Source organism: Chiloscyllium plagiosum, chromosome 28 (assembly GCF_004010195.1).
Source record: "Chiloscyllium plagiosum isolate BGI_BamShark_2017 chromosome 28, ASM401019v2, whole genome shotgun sequence".
NCBI lineage: Eukaryota > Metazoa > Chordata > Chondrichthyes > Orectolobiformes > Hemiscylliidae > Chiloscyllium > Chiloscyllium plagiosum.
The window spans coordinates 7,056,599-7,073,788 of record NC_057737.1 but is presented as its reverse complement, the minus strand read 5'-3'; the positions used below and the strand labels follow the sequence as shown (position 1 = coordinate 7,073,788).

General features: G+C 44.9%; 1 protein-coding gene across 1 annotated transcript in view; it reads left to right on the top strand.

Moving 5' to 3' along the window:
* dph1 (diphthamide biosynthesis 1) overlaps positions 1 to 17,190 on the top strand; it is a 579,143-nt gene that overhangs the window by 292,021 nt on the left and 269,932 nt on the right. Inside the window, exon 4 of the mRNA XM_043718169.1 lies at positions 12,857 to 13,011. Coding sequence (XP_043574104.1) covers positions 12,857 to 13,011 — 155 coding nt within the window. The remainder of the gene's footprint in view (positions 1 to 12,856; positions 13,012 to 17,190) is intronic.

Here is a 17,190-nt window from a genome sequence, read left to right as displayed (position 1 = left end):
GGGCCTTGGATAGAGGTGAGTGAGGAGGTGTGGGCGCAGGTTTTACAGTTCCTGCGGTGGCAGGGGAAGGTGCCAGGATGGGACGGTGGGTTGTAGGGATCGTGGACCTGACCAGCTAGTCACGGAGGGAACGGTCTTTGCGGAAGGCGGAAAGGGGTGGGGAGGGAAATATATCCCTGGTGGTGGGGTCTTTTTGGAGGTGGCAGAAATGTCGGCGGATGATTTGGTTTATGCGAAGGTTGGTAGGGTGGAAGGTGAGCACCAGGGGCGTTCTGTCCTTGTTACAGTTGGAGGGATGGGGTCTGAGGGTGGAGGTGCGGCTTGTTACAGTTGGAGGGGTGGGGTGTATAATGCTGCATTGTGTGAATAAACCTTGTATCAAGAAAAGTATTAGTGTCTGGCTTTGTACTTCACCACTGTCTTGGGATCGATATAACATACTAGAGATTCCATTTGAAGTTTTGGAAGCTTTAGGCCAGTCCCAGAGGATTGGCAACCTTACAGTGGATGGTAAAATTATAAATGGTGTGTGTTTTCATCAAAAAGAAGAGTGACTGAATATTAAATACTTCTAACTGGGATGAGTTTAAAAAAAAACAAATCTCCTCCATGGATAATCCCATTGAAAAGACGTTACATTCCTCATACTGTGTGCATCACCAGTTCATTATTTGCCCATGACTTTGAAGCTTGGCAGTGAAATTACTGATGCAGTTTGATGTTGCTAGTAATTTCTGCAAAGTCCTGCGAAATGACAAAGCTTGTTTGATAACTGAGATATTTCTGCCCTTTTCATGTGAGACATTGTTCTTGCAGTTGACGGCTGAGAGGTGAAAGTGGAAGGAGTATTAGATACAAAGAAATTGCCAATCCATAGACACAACTCGCCTCCTTTAATTATTCATCAAATTCCAGTCACAGAGCACTTCTTTCTCAGAGATAATTTTTTTTTATTTGCTGACTGGCTTTGACCTGGAGGCTGAAGACGATTTATTGTTGCTTTGCGGGGATGTCTTATGCATGTTCTAGTTTGTCGTTTTTTTTTTCATTTTCTCACTGCTTGCTACAAGAGGGCTGCATCTGTGCGGGCTGGATAGTCCAGGTTGTGTAGAAGGAGGCTATCAAACACTTCATGCTTGTTCCAGCTCCCTTTAAGATCCACTCAATTGGTTGCATCCCTACCCACCCACTCTTTCCTCATAAATTTTTTATTTTAGTTTTGACTTTTTACCCAATTCCCTGTTGAAAAGTGCTGCCGAATCCGTTTTCTGTTTCAGTTCAGGCAGAGCACTGATTCCAAATCATAGCAAAATCTCTGTGCTTGTTTTAAAGATAGGGTCTTCCTGATTCCCCTGGGGATTTTTGCCAGTTATCTTTCAGCATTGGTGGCCATGCATTGATCTGTCTCGACTCTTAGATCTGGAACTGTCTTCACTGTCATGATCTGCAAGTGCCCCCCACCTCTCCCATCCCCTCCAAAAGGTTTGGATTCCTCAGCCCCCCAGCTTCTGTAAAGAAATCAATCAGACATTAAGGGAATCAGGGGATATGGATTATCAGATTGGAAAGTGGAGCTGAAATAGACGATTGCCTTTGATGTTATTGGATAGCAGAGCAGGCATAAAGATGCCCAGTGACTTGTTCCTGTTTCACCCTCTTCATTCCATACCGGTGTGATGTGGAGATGCCAGACTGGGGTGAACAAAGTCAGAAGTCACACGACACCAGGTTATAATCCAAAAGGTTTATTTGAAATCACAAGCTTTCAGAGCACTGCTGCTTCATCAGAAGTGACATCACCTGACAAAGGAGCAGTGCTCCCAAAGCTTGTGATTTCAGATAAATCTGTTGAACTGTATCCAGTGACTTCTGACTTGGTTGATACCTCTTTGACCAAGCACACAGTCCCAGGTTTAGTATCTTTATTTGTCTCAAAGGAGTGTTGAGATCTATCCTTAGATATGAGTTGAATGGAGTAAGTCTCTAATCACTGTTGATGAGCCCTGTACCATTAGGCATTGCTGTTTCTGCTTTAATACTGCTCCAGCAAGTGTAGGCAACATTTTTCAGGCATTTGTTGGATTCTTCAGATACCATATTGAGGTGGGCAGGTTGCATTAGTAATGTGGCAACATAGTGAGAGCAAAGTGTGAAAATACAGTCACTGGAAATGTATTTTTAATAGGGAACAAATGTTTTGTATCAAATTTTTGAATATCTGTGGGTTCTGGGATGATTTTCAAGTATTCATTTGCAACAGCAATTTTCAAATAAAGGTCTTCAGTATTTGCAAAACAGAGTGAGGCACAAAGTGCAGGTTCAAATGTCGGGAGGCATTTGGAGTTCCTGCAGAACTTTCTCTAAACATTACAGAACCACCCTCACAACCTCGTTCTTGGCAAACAGCAAATGCTGCGTGTAGAGTATACACACACACACACACACACACACACACACGGCTATGGTTCCTGACAAACACTTAGCTTTCATTTTTATGCCAATGATTTAAACATTTCAGCACTGTTCTTCTTCCCTCCCCTACATGCACCCTACACCCACAACCCCTCCCTGAATCCCCATTGGTTACAGTTTAGAAAGGATCAGAAGAAGAGGTCATTCAGCCCCTCAAGTCTAATCTATACCAGAACTTGGTCAGTCTGCCTGTGTTCTGTATCCATTTATACAGTCATACAGCATGGAAACAGATCCCTTCATCCAACCAGTCCATACTGACTATAATCCCGAACTAAACTAGTCCCACCTGCCTGTGCAAAGCCCATATCCCTCCAAACGTTTACTAACGAAATGTAATGACTGTAGGAAATGTAGAAGTAAATCTAGAAATCAGCCACAATCTCAAGAGCAGCTGCATGATCCACACTACTCTCAGTCCACCATTTTAGAATTTATGCTCTCATACCACAAAAACCTATCAAATCTCCCGTCTTAATTCTTAATTGCGTAGGTATCGCCTGCTTTTCGTGGAAAAGGCGACTAGCCTTTCACCAGCTTTTGCAGAAAGAAATGTTTTCTTTTCTGCCTTTTCCCCTGAATGGCCTGGTGCTGCTTTGATATTGGTTTGTCACCATGTACCCCATTAGTCACCAACACTTCTTTATCAACACTATCAATTCTGTTCAAGATCCTTAAAAACCTTCATCAGATCGCTCTTTAACCTTCTATAGTTCCTGAACACACACATGCAGTTTATGACAGTGCTTCCCATAACTTAACCCTTCGAGTTTTTGTAACATTCTGCTGAGTTACCCCCAGACACCTCTTCAGTGGCCGGGGGTGCCTTGATGGTGAGTGCTGCTGGCTCATTAGACAGATTGGTAGAGAATGGGGCATTGACCATTAAAGGTCGAACCTGATCCAACCCTTGTGTCAGGGAAGGGGCACTATGGCTGGCTGTCAGAGAAGCCTGATGCTGGCTTCTCTCATAGTTACCCAGATCATTCTGTTTTAACACAACAGTTGCGTTCCTCTGCAACCTCACGCTACACAAAATCGTGCTATGGGAAGCCACTGTAGAAAATCGCACTGTAGAAGATTGCTTTAGAAAATCGACGATGGGAAACCGTTGCAGAAAGTCACGCTGTAGAAGATTGCTATACAAAATCATGCTGTGGGAAACCACTGTCGAAGATTGCTATAGAAAATCGCTATACCTGTTCAGTAGAAAGTTCGCGTTATCCCAACAGCATCTACAATTCGTCAGTCGAGTTACAGCCAATTTGTATTGCTGAAACACGCGTTATATCAGAACGCACTGTATTGGCGTTTCCACCACTCCCGCTGTGCTCTCCCATTGTGAAATTGGTGATTAGGAATCAGCTGTGGCTGTGCTGGAGACTTTGTGGTTTCACCTATCACTTGGTAAATTAGCTAAGCCATTGGCAGATGTTGCATTTTATTGGAAATTTTCTTCCTTCCCCCAAGATTCTCAACCTAGAAGGATTACTGTGAAAGTGAGGCTCAAATTAACATAGAGATGGCATGAGCAGGAGCTGCACAGTCTGATTGTAAATCATAGCACTGCTTCAATTCCAGTCTCTTGGCTATCCCCCCATATTCTTAACAGCCTAGAATTTTAAATCTAGACTTCCCTCCCTGAACCCACAGGCATGTGAATAAGGGGACCCCTTATTTTTAAACAGCGAGGTCTAGTTCTAGGTTCTCGAGGGAACATCCTTTCCTCATCCACCCTGCCACCAGCCCTCAGGACCTTATCTGTTTCAGTCAAGTTGCCTCTTACTCTTCTGAACTCCAGTGGAGACAAGTTCAACCCATCCAACCTCTCCTCCCTCCATTCCAGGTATTAGTCCAGTAAACTTGTTTGAGTGGTTGCGACACACGTGCATTCTTTCTTCAATAAGCAAACTTATACTGTGTGCAGTAATCCTGATAATGATCCCACCAATGCCCTGTATTACACAAGCATAGTCTCCCTGCTTTAGTATTTACCTCCCCTTGTGATAAATAATGGTAATCCATTAGTTTGTCACGTCTCTTCCTTCCTCTCTCTATTTCAATCCCATTGCTTTAACCTTGGTCAATTGTCTGAATATCTCCTCATGTGCCGGGATGTTGAATCTGTCTGGTCACACTGTCACAAAGCACATTAAGGGCATCTCACTCCATTATTCTTCTTTCTTATTCTTCTCATGCTTACGTCTGTTTGCAGCACTAGATCTTCCTGGAGAGGATCATCAGCCTGTTATGCATAAGCCTGAGGGGCATCATTCCACATTGAGCATGACTGGCCAGGAGACTCTCTCATGCTGACCACTAGCTGTGGTTGGAGATGATGACATAGTGGCAATCCCACTGAACAGGTAATTCAGGTGGTACTGTGGGGACATGGCTTCAAATCCTGTCACAATAGTTGATGAAATTTAAAATAAATCTTCGAACTTAATATAAAATTTGAAATTGAAAGCTAAGTTTATTGTTTCTGACAACCATCATCAGTTGATATGAAGACGCATCTATTTCACTAATCCTATTATAGGGTCATAGTCATACAGTATGGGAAATGAGAGCCTTCGGACCAACCAGTCTATGCCAACCATAATCCCAAACCAAACTAGTCCCTCCTACCTGTTTTTGGCCCATATCCCTACAAACATTTATTATTTATGTACTTATCCAAATGTCCTTGAAAAAGAGACCTGTTGTTCACGTTATCCATAGCCATCATTATTTTATAGACCTCTATAAGGTCACCTCTCAACCTCCTACACTCTTGTGTAAAGAGTCCCAGCCTATCAAGCCTCTCTTTATAACTTGAACCCTCCATACCCAGCAACATCCTGGTAAATCTCTTTTAAACCCTCTCTAGCTTAATCATATCCTTCCCATAACAAGGAGACCTGAACTATGCACTGTCCTCCATAACAGGCCTCATCAACGTCCTGTATAATCTCAATATAATGTCCCAACTCTTATTCTCAAAGGCCGGGGTAATGAAGGGAAGACCTTACCTGGTCTGTCCTACATGTGACTCCAGACCCACAGCAATATGGTTGACTCTTGTCTGCCCTCTGGGAAATTAGGCATGAGCAATAAATGCTGGTCATTCCAGCAATGCTTACATCCCATGAAAGAATAAAGAAATGTCAGGCTTATCAGAAGGGTAGACATGTTGTGACACACATTTCATTATATTAATGGCAGCTCCAGTTTCCTCCCACAATCCAAAGCTGTGCAGGTTAGGTGAATTGTTCATGCTAAAATTGCCCATAGTGCTCAGCGATGTGTAGGTTAGGTCATTACTTAGCAGTAAATGTAGAGTGGTGGGGGAATGGGTCTGGGTGGGTGACTCTTTGGAGAATCAGTGTGTAGGGCTGAATGGCCTGTTTCCACACTAAGGATTCTGTGTTCTATGATAAATGCAAACTACAGGCTGCTTTAATTTCTTGCTGTTACCCCTGGTGGACAAGCACTTTACAAGGGCTCGTGTACTGCCCTGTTAGTTTGATCAGTGGAATTTTAAGTTTTACACATCTGGTTAACTAAAAGCAGCAAAATACATGTCACCGCAGCAGTAATGATGTCACCGCATTACCAATTCTGCTGTTTTACGTCAGCACCACCAAGTGTCTTGTTTCCATGCCAACGCCCCATCTTTTGAGGAAAGATAGAGCATCAGGTTTTTGCACAATGCGCAGTTGCCTCACACAAAGGTGACGCACTGGAGCTGACATTTATAGTTACAGTTGCAGCTTTAAAAATTGAGTGTGTTTTATTTATCTTATCAAATGGTACAAGAGAGGGTTAAGGGAGGTATTTATCAGAGACTTTCAGAGTCAGATGCAGTGAAATCTTGTTTCCGCTTGTTGGCAAATTGACACCAAGTTACGACACAGTCTGAAAATTCTCACTGAAAGAATTAAAGCGGAAGTTAGAAGATTTTTTTTTCACTGGTAGAATTATGAGAGCATGAAATTTCAAATTCCCACCTTGTTTCCAAATCCCTCCCTGGCCTTGCCCCTCCCTATTCCCTTCCAGATCTCTATTTCCCCCTACCGCCCCCCACACCCCAATGCCGGTCTCTTGCAATCTCCTTCAATTATTGTGGATTCCCAATTTTAATCTCTCCACCATTGGTGGTTGTGCCTCTAACTGGAATTCCCTCCCTAAACCTTCCAGTGTTCTGTCCTCATTTAAAACCCTAACCCGAAACTTAACATTTTGACCATCTGACCTTTTATCTCCATGTGACTTTAATTTTATTCTTTCATGGGATATGGGCATTGCGAGCAAGACCAACATTTGTTGCCTATCCCTAATTACCCCTCAAGCAGAGCAGTTTTTTCAGGAGATGGGTTACCGTTGCTGTGGATCTGAAGTCACATGTAGGTCAGGCCAGGAAAGGACGACAAGTTTCCTTCCCTGATGGGTGAAAGGGCTTTAGTGAACCAACTGGGTTTTTTATGATAATCATTGACACAACTACCATCAATGAGGCTAGCCTTTTGTTATGAAGTGAATTTAAGTTCTACCACAGTCACACATTAAGATTTGAAGCCACGATCTCACAGCAATAAAAACAGATAGTAGAAAGGAAAACAGAGTTATTGTTTCGAGTCCTGTGACCCTTCACCAGAACTGAATGTCAGAACTATTCCAACGAAGGCTTACTGGACTCAAAACTCTGTTTCTCTCTCCACAGATGCTGCCAAAACCGCTGAGTTTCTCCAGCAATTTCTGTGTTTGTTTCAGATCTCCAGCATCCACAGTTACAGAGTCGTAAAGTCATACTGTACGGAAATAGACCCTTCAGTGCAACCGTCCACTCTGACCATGTTCCCAAACTAAACCAGTCCCACCTGCCTGTGGTTCGCCCATATCCCTCCAAACCTTTCCTATTCATGTACTTAGTCGAGAGTGTGGTGCTGGAAAAGCACAGCCAGTCAGGCAGCATCCAAGGAACAGGAGAATCGATGTTTCAAGCATAAACCTTTCATCAGGAATGGCTCATTCTTAATGAAGGGCTTATGCCCGAAACATTGATTCTCCTGCTCCTCAGATGCTGCCTGACCTGCTGTGCTTTTCCAGCACCACACTCTCGACTCTGATCGCCAGCATCTGCAGTCCTCACTTTCTCCTATTCATGTACTTTTCCAAATGTCATTTAAATGTTGTAACAGTACCTGCATCCATACTTCCTTTGGCAGTTCATTCCACACAATAACTCTCTGTAAAAAAAAAAGTTGCCTTTCATGTCCTTTTTTATAACAAAATTCTCCTCTCAGTTTTAAAATATGGCTTGTTATTTTGAACTCCCACTCTAGAGAAAGGACCTTTTGGTATTCACCTTATCCATGACCATCATGATTGTAAAAACCTCTATAAGGTCACCCCTCAGCTTCCCCCACTCCAGGGAAAACAGTGCCAGGCTATTTTTATAACTCAAATCCTCCATTCCTGGCAACATCTTGGTAAATCTTTTTTGAACCCTTTCCAATTTAACCTGTAGCAGGGTGACCAGAACTGCTGCCTTGTCTTATTTCCTCAAAACAATATTCCTAAGCCTGTGGATTACTAGTCCAGTGACATTACCATTAAGCCACACCATTGCTCCCCTTGGTATAGCATTTTCTTCAGTAATGCCCCTATGAAACGCCTGGAGACAAATGATTATGTTTAAGGTGCTATTGAGGTGTAAGTTATTGTTGCCATGGGGATTATTTGCCACAAGTGCCGATTGAGGCAGAAAGCAAACAACCGATCAAATGGACAAGTGTTTACAAAGGAAGAGTGCAGGAAGGTCGCTGGGAATGCAATTTCAAGTAGGTAACTTCGGTTGAGGAGCTGGCACTGATTGTAATTTTCAAGATTCCTTGGGGGACACAGGACCTTTGAGAGGAATATTTTCTCATAGACAGTCGCAATTTTCTTGTCCAGCAGTCTTTGTCTCTTGCAAGATTTCTGTTTTAATTCCTGTCATAAATCAGCAGAAACATAAGGGGCAGAAAGTGGGATAGGAATGGGGGGGGGATGAGAGCACAGTGAGGAGCTGGCTGGGGGGGGGAGGGACCCCTGTGGCCTGCTAGCTGCTTTTTGTGGTATCCTTCAGTTCAGCTCAGACAGTTTCCAAGAGTGTTTCATTAGCTGGCGCCGGCAGGCTGGCAGAGGTGACCAGCTGCCTTGCAATGCTACTGACCTCAACCAGCCTGCATTCCTGAACTTCATCTCATTTACACTGGAACACACAGTTTGAAGCTCTTCCTTTTTCTTTCTAACTTAAAATATAAATACATTGGGGATCTGGGGATGTTCGACTAACTTAGAGTGACTCCTGCTGTATTAGCTTCAGAGTGAGTGCAGGCTGAGGTGGTCAGTGGGGTGGATTATGAATCCTTGTATCTCCCTCTTGAGCTTCCTAAGCAGCCAAGGTGAAGATGTGTTTAGACAGGGTTTCTGCATATCCTGTTGGAGTTGTGTCCCACAGTGCAAGTGAATGCCTCAAATCTGACACTCCCTCCCATTGTTGTTCTCCTCCCCGCTCCCTCCACCTCCCCCAGACTAAACCTTCGAAGCATGAGCAGTTGTCAGGAGCCCGCAGTGGTGTTGGTTGAGAGATAAATAGCCGCAAGACACTGCGAATACTCTATGACCTGCAGCTGAGATGAAGTTTAATGTTTCATGTGAAAGTGGCACCTCTGGCAGTGCAGCACCTTCTCTGTACTGCACGTGAACTTGTCAGCCTGGTTGATGTGCTTCGGTTTCTGGAGTGGGATTTGAATCCAAAGCCATACTGATAGCCACTGAGGACACATGATCCTCTGATAATCTTCTCCTCCCTCCCCCAGTCCATGGCTACATGGTGTGGGACATGGAGGATATCACAAAACTGAAATGAAGTGGACCAGTCATACCTGTGTAATGTTTTGTATGTACTGTATACTGTGGCTTCAAGAGCTGCAAGTAACTCCCTCCAAAGCTTCTGTGTCATCCACAAGTCAGGAGTGTGATTGATTACTCTCCACATGTCATGATGTTCTCAGCTCCAATGTCTCCAACATGTGAACAGCTTGACATCCAAATCAAGAGCAGTCCCATGCCTGATCGGCACCCCATCGACCAGTTAAATAACTATTCCTTCTTCCATCAGCGCAGAGTGGCAGCACTGTGTACCATCGACAAGATACTGTGCACGACCTCACCAAGGACCCTTCCACAGCACCTGGCAAACTCATAACCTCTACCACCTAGAAGGACAAAGGCAGCAAATATGTGGAAACACCACCACCTGCAAGTTCCCCTCCAAGTCCACATCATTGGGACTTGGAAATTTACCATCATGCCTTCACTGTTGCCAGGTCAAAATCTTGGAATGTCCTTCCTCACAGCCCTGTGAGGGTCTCTATACCATGTGGAGTGCAGTGGTTCAAGAAAGAAGCTCACCACCATCTTCTGCAGGGCAATTAGAGATGGGCAGTAAATGCTAATGCAGCCACTGATGCCCACATCCCCCACGAAAGAACTTTGTTTTAAAAATGCCACTTCGTGTACCTCCAACACAAGCTCACAATCCAAACACTCTGGAGCTTCACTGCTGCCAGCGTTAGAATGCATCATCCTTCCATATGAGGTACTTCCAACTCAAAACATTTCTTCAGGCTCATCTCTTTCAACTCTGTACTCAACTTGGGCTCGGCATTGATTTGCATCCTGGCACTATGATGTTGGTTTACTAATGTAGCACTGAGGAGTTAATGGGACCCATGACGTTTTCCAGCATTGATTAGTTGAACCATTAAGTCCCTACATGCAGTTGGACTTACTTTTCAGCAATGTGTGTACTGTAAAAGACCTTGGAGCAAGTCTCACTCACCAGATCGCTCTCCTGCGATGAATGATGTAGCTAAAACCCAGCCCTCTGCAAGATTCATTACCTCGGTGAGCTGCTGGGTGACCTTGGTTGAATGTCTAAAGTTTGGTTGAGCTGAAATGCTGTGAGCCTGGTTCTGTTCCCACATCTTGTTCCCTCTCAGTCCCTGGGAGCTATCCTTCCATTGACCAGATCACAGTCAGGGTCGGGGTCCTGGGCCAACTCTTTGGGCCATCAGATAGGGTCACTGCGGGGAAATATAATCTCGCTTTAGCACAGTACCTTGAGAGCCTTGGCAGCAAGTCGCACAGTGTTCCTAGACATCATGAGAATGGAATTAAGCTCAGTCTCTCTTTTATAAGTTACCTGAGCCTTTGGTCACTCATCCTAATAGCCTCTTGTCAAACTACTGATTAGAATATTCCCTTACAATGCTCATGTGAAATGCATTAGGATGGTTAATACATTGAAGGTGTTACATAAAGGCAAGTCTTTGTTGTTTACTGTCTCTCTCCCTCCCTCTGAAGATGTTTACTTTGTTTCCAACTTTTCTTTTCACATGTGCACACCAACATTCCCGCTCATTCTTTGTTTTTTTAGGAGTGTGTGATACCCTTTACTTTGTTGGCACAGAAGTTTAACTTGCTCTTGGCTGGTGGCTGAGGACTTTTACGCAGCCCCACAACAAAGCCAATTTTCTTCACTCTGTATTTGCGGTCATGTTTTCAGCAATTGCCCTCCTCAATCTCTCTGCCTCTTTCTCTCCTCTTTACAAAGGATTCTTTTTTGACCATGTCTTTGTTCACCTGTCCTAACATGTCTTCCTGTGTCTCAGAACAAAATCTATTTTCCAAGTGTGTGTGTGTGAGAGAGAGAGAGTGTGTGTGTGTTTAATTCTTCATGAATTATGCTACTCGTTCTGTGTGCCTTCAACCAATGGATGCACTTGGCTGAAGTTGTCATTTTTTAAGGTGAATCGAAAACGATTTGTTGGAGTATTTTTTTGTTCACACTCCATTAGTGTGAAACTTATTGAATTGCAAAGGTCAAATCAACCTAATGTTTATTTAGCCAGAGGATTGAATAATGCTGACTCCTGAGCTGCACTCAGTTTCTGCTCCTGTGACATCTTTGGGCTTCTCCTTAGTTTACAGAATTTTATTAAAGCCCACCTCCATCGCCAAATTTACATCCCCTCCTCTCATGTAGACGCTAGGGTTCAAGAAAAGCAGGTCAGAGGCTGGGGACCATGCAGCAAATAATTCACTTCCCGATTCCCCAAAGCCTGTCCAGAAGGCACAAGTCAGGAGTGTGATGGAATACTCCCCACTTGCCTGGATGAGTGCAGCTCCAACAACATTCAAGAAGCTTGACACCATCCAGGGCAAAAACAGTCTGATTGGCTAGCCCCTAGTCCACCATCTTTGACATTGACTCTCTCCACTCACCGATGCTTAGTAGCAGCAGTCTGTACCATTTACAAGATGCACTGCAGCAACTCAACCAGCCTCCTTCGACAGCACCTTTCAAACCCATAACCACTTCCACCTGGAAGGATAAGGGCAGCAGATACATTGGAACACCACCACCTTCAAGCTCCCTTCCAAGCCACTCACCATCCTGATTTGGAAATGTATCACTTTTCCTTCAGTATTACAGGGTAAAATTCCTGGAATTTCTTCCAGGATATTGTGGGTGTACATACATCAAATGGTCCACAGTGGTCCAAAAAAGGCAGCTCAACACCACCATGTCCAGGACATTCAGGGATGAGCAGGGAATGCTGCTCCAGCAATACTGTGGGATCTTGCTCGGATGGTGTAAAAAAACACAATGGCAATAGCGTGAGAGGGAGACAGGGCTTGCTGGGAGGTCCTGTTCAGTGTGGGGCAATAAGTATGGACTGGCAACATAAGGGGGAGAGGAAACCGGTAAACCAAAGGAGAGGGAATGTAGGAGCTGGAGGAGGCCATTCAGCCCCACTGGCCTATTCCTCCATTCATTTGGCAACAATCCAGCCATCTCTGGTCAGAAAGTTCTGTCAGAGCTAGCTTGAACCTCCTTCTGGGGAGAGCTTTAGGGGGTTTCCACTCCCCTCTGTGCAGCGTGATTTCAGCTTCCTGTTCCCTCCTCTGAACTCTCCCAACAGCAGAAATGGTTTCTGTCTCCCACCCTCACCCCCACCCCCACCCAACAATGATTAAAGGAATTGACAGCAGTTCAGGCTGGCCATCCTTGTGCCGATCGGAATTGTGACATTCCCTCACTGAAAAGGTGAGGGATGCGTGCTTGTTTGAGTCACTTTGAGCAAGGAGGAAAGGGGGCAGCCCTGGTTCCTACCTCAGGTTCCCTGTCACACTGCCTCTGGCAGCAAAGCCTTTGAAGGTAGGCCGGACCTTAAAACGAAGAGCAACAAACCTTGAGTGACGGCTTCTGTGATGGTGCATGTGGCCATCGATTTTTCTTCCAACTTTTCCCACTGGGCTCATCTGTCTTTGTTCTTCTTGCTTTCAGTACCGATCGACTCCACAGCAGGAATAAAGATGCTCTACGTGTTTGTCGATATCAAAATTGACAGTGCGCATTTTGTTGACACAGTTCGATTCAACTTTCCCAAGGGCTCGGCCCTAGCTCTGGTCAGCACCATCCAGTTTGTGGCTGCGCTGCAGGTAAGGAGACAGTGTTGTCACACCACTGTACATGCATTGTTATACCACACCCTGGCTCAGAGTCATCCCTTAATTTCATCATTTCCAAATGTAATTCCATGACTATGCCACCCTAACCTCATCACAAAACCATCCTAACGTCATTGCTGTCCCACTTTAACGTCATTATCCCACGGTAGTCTCAATTGTAACTACGTCTTCATTACTGCAAAGTAACTCCTGGGTATTAAATAATATCCCTGGCATTGCCTGGTCACTGACCCCCAAGTAAACCAACATTATGTGACTGTGCCCAACCATAGTGTCAACTCTATACCCAGAACACAGATGAGAGCGTGGGAATTAACTGTTAAAGCAGGAGGTCAGCCCCCTACATACACACACACATCCCCCCCCCCCCCGCACCAGTGACATTTACACAGCAGCTTTGGCACCAGGCAAAGCCTCCCCCCAGAGCCTGAGCAACAGTCCGGCACTGTCACCTCCAGCCTCAGCTAGAACAAAAAGTCCCTCCAGCTCTAAAATAAATTCAAGTGTCAACATCAATGAGCGAAAGAATTTGTTCTATTTATTGGCTAGGAATCTGACAGCACCTTGTACATCCCACAGGGGAATACGGCTGGAGATGAGTTGATTGAAAGTGTTGGATCCTGGGGTTTCCTCACAGGATTCCAGGTCTCATCTGTTAAGCAAGTTTTGAGTGTCTGAATACTCGATCAGATCTTTGGATAATTGACAGACAGAGTAAATGATTTTCCAGGGCAATTCTGATGGCTCCCCAACTCCAGCTTGCTGTGCTGCTGTTATATTCAGCCTCTGAAGGTCTCCTGTACTCTGAGCTATCCATTTCATGTGAACACCCTGATTACTATCCACAGTTAGTATCTTCATTGTGTTTTTGGGTTGCGTTACCTTCAATGACTCTCAAAGACTGTTAACCACAAAGCACTCATGTTTAGCAGAGATCTGAGCAAGAGTCACATCAGACTCGAAACATTAACTCTGTTTCTATGCAGATTCTGCCAGACCTGCTGAGTTTCTCCAGCACTTTCCGTTTGTATTGGATTCATTCATAGAATCCTTACAGTGTAGAAACAGGACATTTGGCCCAACAAGTCCACACCGACCCTCTGAAGAGTATCCCACCCAGACCCATTTCCCATTCCTTTTACTTTACATTTCCCCTGAATAATGCACCTAATCTACACATCCCTGGACAATATGGGCAATTTAGCGTGGCCAATTCACCTAACCTGCACACCTTTGGACTGTGGGAGGAAACCCACACAGACACTAGGAGAATGTGCAAACTCCACACAGACAGTTGCCTGAGGCTGGAATTGAACCTGGACCCTGGTGCTGTGAGGCGGCAGTGCTAACCACTGAGCCACTGTGCCGCACTTTTGCTTGATTTTAGTTTGGCAAAGATTGTAATGGTTATAGAACCAAGAAGGGTGGATAGAGTTAGGATTAAATGGTTGAATTGTTTACATATATCCAAATTAGGGGAGGTGCTGGCCTAATGGTATTATCACTGAACTGTTAATCCAAAGACCTGAGTTTGAATCCTGTCATGGCAGATGGTGGAATTTACATTCAATAAAAATCTGGAAATATGAGTCTGATGACGACTATAAATCCATTGTCGATTGTTGGGAAAAATGCATCTGGTTGATGAATGTCCTTTTGGGAAGTAAAGGGCTATCCTTCCTTGCCATGTAAATGCAGGCCTCGCCAGCAAAGCCCTCATCCTGTGAATGAAGAAGAAAACCCTTGCCTCTGTTACATTCCCTCCTGCCACACTCCATTGCCAGCGGTTTTGCTTTCCGATGTCTCGGGGCCCACACTTTCGAATTCCCACCCAAACACCTTCCAACTTTCCACCACCTCCATCTCCTCTGCTTCCTTTAGGGCTCAATTACAATCCAACTCTTTAATCAGGATTTTGGTCCTTTACCCCTTCCCCTCCCTGTCTTTACTTGCTAGTAACATGTCTGTTAAGACTCACTGAAGGGCTTTGGGTGTTTTGCAATAATGAAGGAGCGGTTTAAAGGCAGGATATTCCCCTCGCTGAATTCTACACAGTACGTTTTGGAAGTCTCCTGATACTGGGCCAGCTGTTTCCAGTCAATGTTAAGAATCTGTCCAGTCCCTGAGCAGTGGTGAGAAAGTTGGGAAAACCATTTGATGTGGCCAGCAAGGAGCTTCCTCACGTTGATAACAAAATTCCCCATTCTCCAGCCGAGGATTGAGCAGTGAGATGGGATTCTCACCAGTGAGCAGTGAGAGGGCTATCATCATGAGTCAACATCGTTATTATGTCACTGGCCTTATGATGTGGAGCTTCCCATTCTCCCACCCTCCGGGTAGAAGCCAGACAGCAATAATTCCCACCATGAGGGGCACAGCGGCTACCTGGTACCTCCAGCCTACTGCATAGAACATAGAACATTACAGCGCAGTACAGGCCCTTCGGCCCTCAATGTTGCTCCAGCCTGTGAAACCAATCTGAAGCCCATCCAACCTACACTATTCCATTATCATCCATATGTTTATCCACTGCATGCTCCTCTGGCCCTCCATCCATCACCAACATTTCAGGACAGGTTCCACGCTGTAGGTAAAAGAAGGCATCTCACCACCAGCTTCTCAGGGGCAATTAGGGATGGGCCTGGCACTCTCAATTAGACAATACATTTCAACCAATCAGCATATCCTGTACTGTTCTCACTCAGTTGTTTATCTAGCTTTTCCTTAACTACTGCTTAGTTAATAATCCATAACCATTCCTTGTGATAGCAAGTTCTGCATTTTCATGATTCTCTAGGTAAATGAGTTTCTCTTGAATTCTTCCTTTGATTTATTAGACTGCCTTATACTGAAGGCCTGTAGTTTTGATCCACCCCCATGACTGGAATACCTTCTCTACATCAGCCCTGTCAACCCTCACTGTATTGTATTAAGATCTCTATCGGGTTCCCTCGTGATCTTTCATGGAGAATGGAACTCTGCCCTGTTCAGCTTCTTTGACAGTTGTCGCTTTTTTCTCTCTCTTGTTCCTCCTACTTATTCCCACTCACTTTTCAGCAGTGATTCCATCAGGCAAAACTGGGCAGCCAATAAAGTGTTCACACTCTGGAATGCATTGCAGGCCAGTTGATAAATCCAGGCTTAAATCTGCTTTCAGAATTGTTAGCAGCGGAGGCACCTGCCTTTGATGAGAAAGCAGTGGCAGTGTGGCAGTGCTATGTGCAATAAAGGTGATCAATTCTCATTCCCCTCGCTCCTGAACTCCTATGTAAACTTGCAGTGGCAGTCTGACAAGACGACGTCAGCTATGTTATTTGATGCAGCATTTTTACCTGAATCCAACACTTCACAGAATGACATCCTGATAGATTGCCGTGACTGCTTTCAGCTGACCTTATTGAATGGAAAGTGGGAGAGATGAATGAATATTTCTCGAAGCTCTTCTGGTGATTTGGGGCATTTATCAGTTTTCTGACTCCAAACTTGATGAAGTCCATTATCCCTGCGCATCATTTGACAGGTGATAATTTGGACATTATTCCCTGATGAAAGGTAGCGCCCAGATTATCAGACAGAATGATTGCTGTGAGCAGAGAGGTTTAGAGAGAGGTTGGTGGATGCAGGTTCATTTCTGTTCCTATCACCCCCACAATCCGTTCTCCTCTGAATGTGGTGGTCTCAGTGTTAGCGGGCAGGTGTAAGGAAGAGGAAGCAACTCTCCGTTTCTCTGAGCACAGTGGGCATGGAGCTCTTTGCAGAAAGGAGTGGGAGACTGTTAACAGAAATAGTTACCAAGATAGTGTGGATGCTGAAAACCTGAAAAAGATAAACCTCAGATCATCGTGCATCACCTGCACAAAGAGGAATGAGGTAAACATTTCAAATCAGTGTTCTTTCATCAGAACGAAAGAGCAAATCTGATTGTGTCCTCAATCACAGCCAGATGTAAACAACCTGGTGGGTATGCCCCTCATGCTGCCACATAGGCACAGCCACACACCCAACACTGACACCCCAACACACCCAGCACAGGCATCCCCACACCCAGCACAGACACCTCCACACCCCCACACCCAGCACAGACACCCCCACGCATCCACACCCCAACACACCCAGCACAGACACCCCCACACACCCAGCACACACATC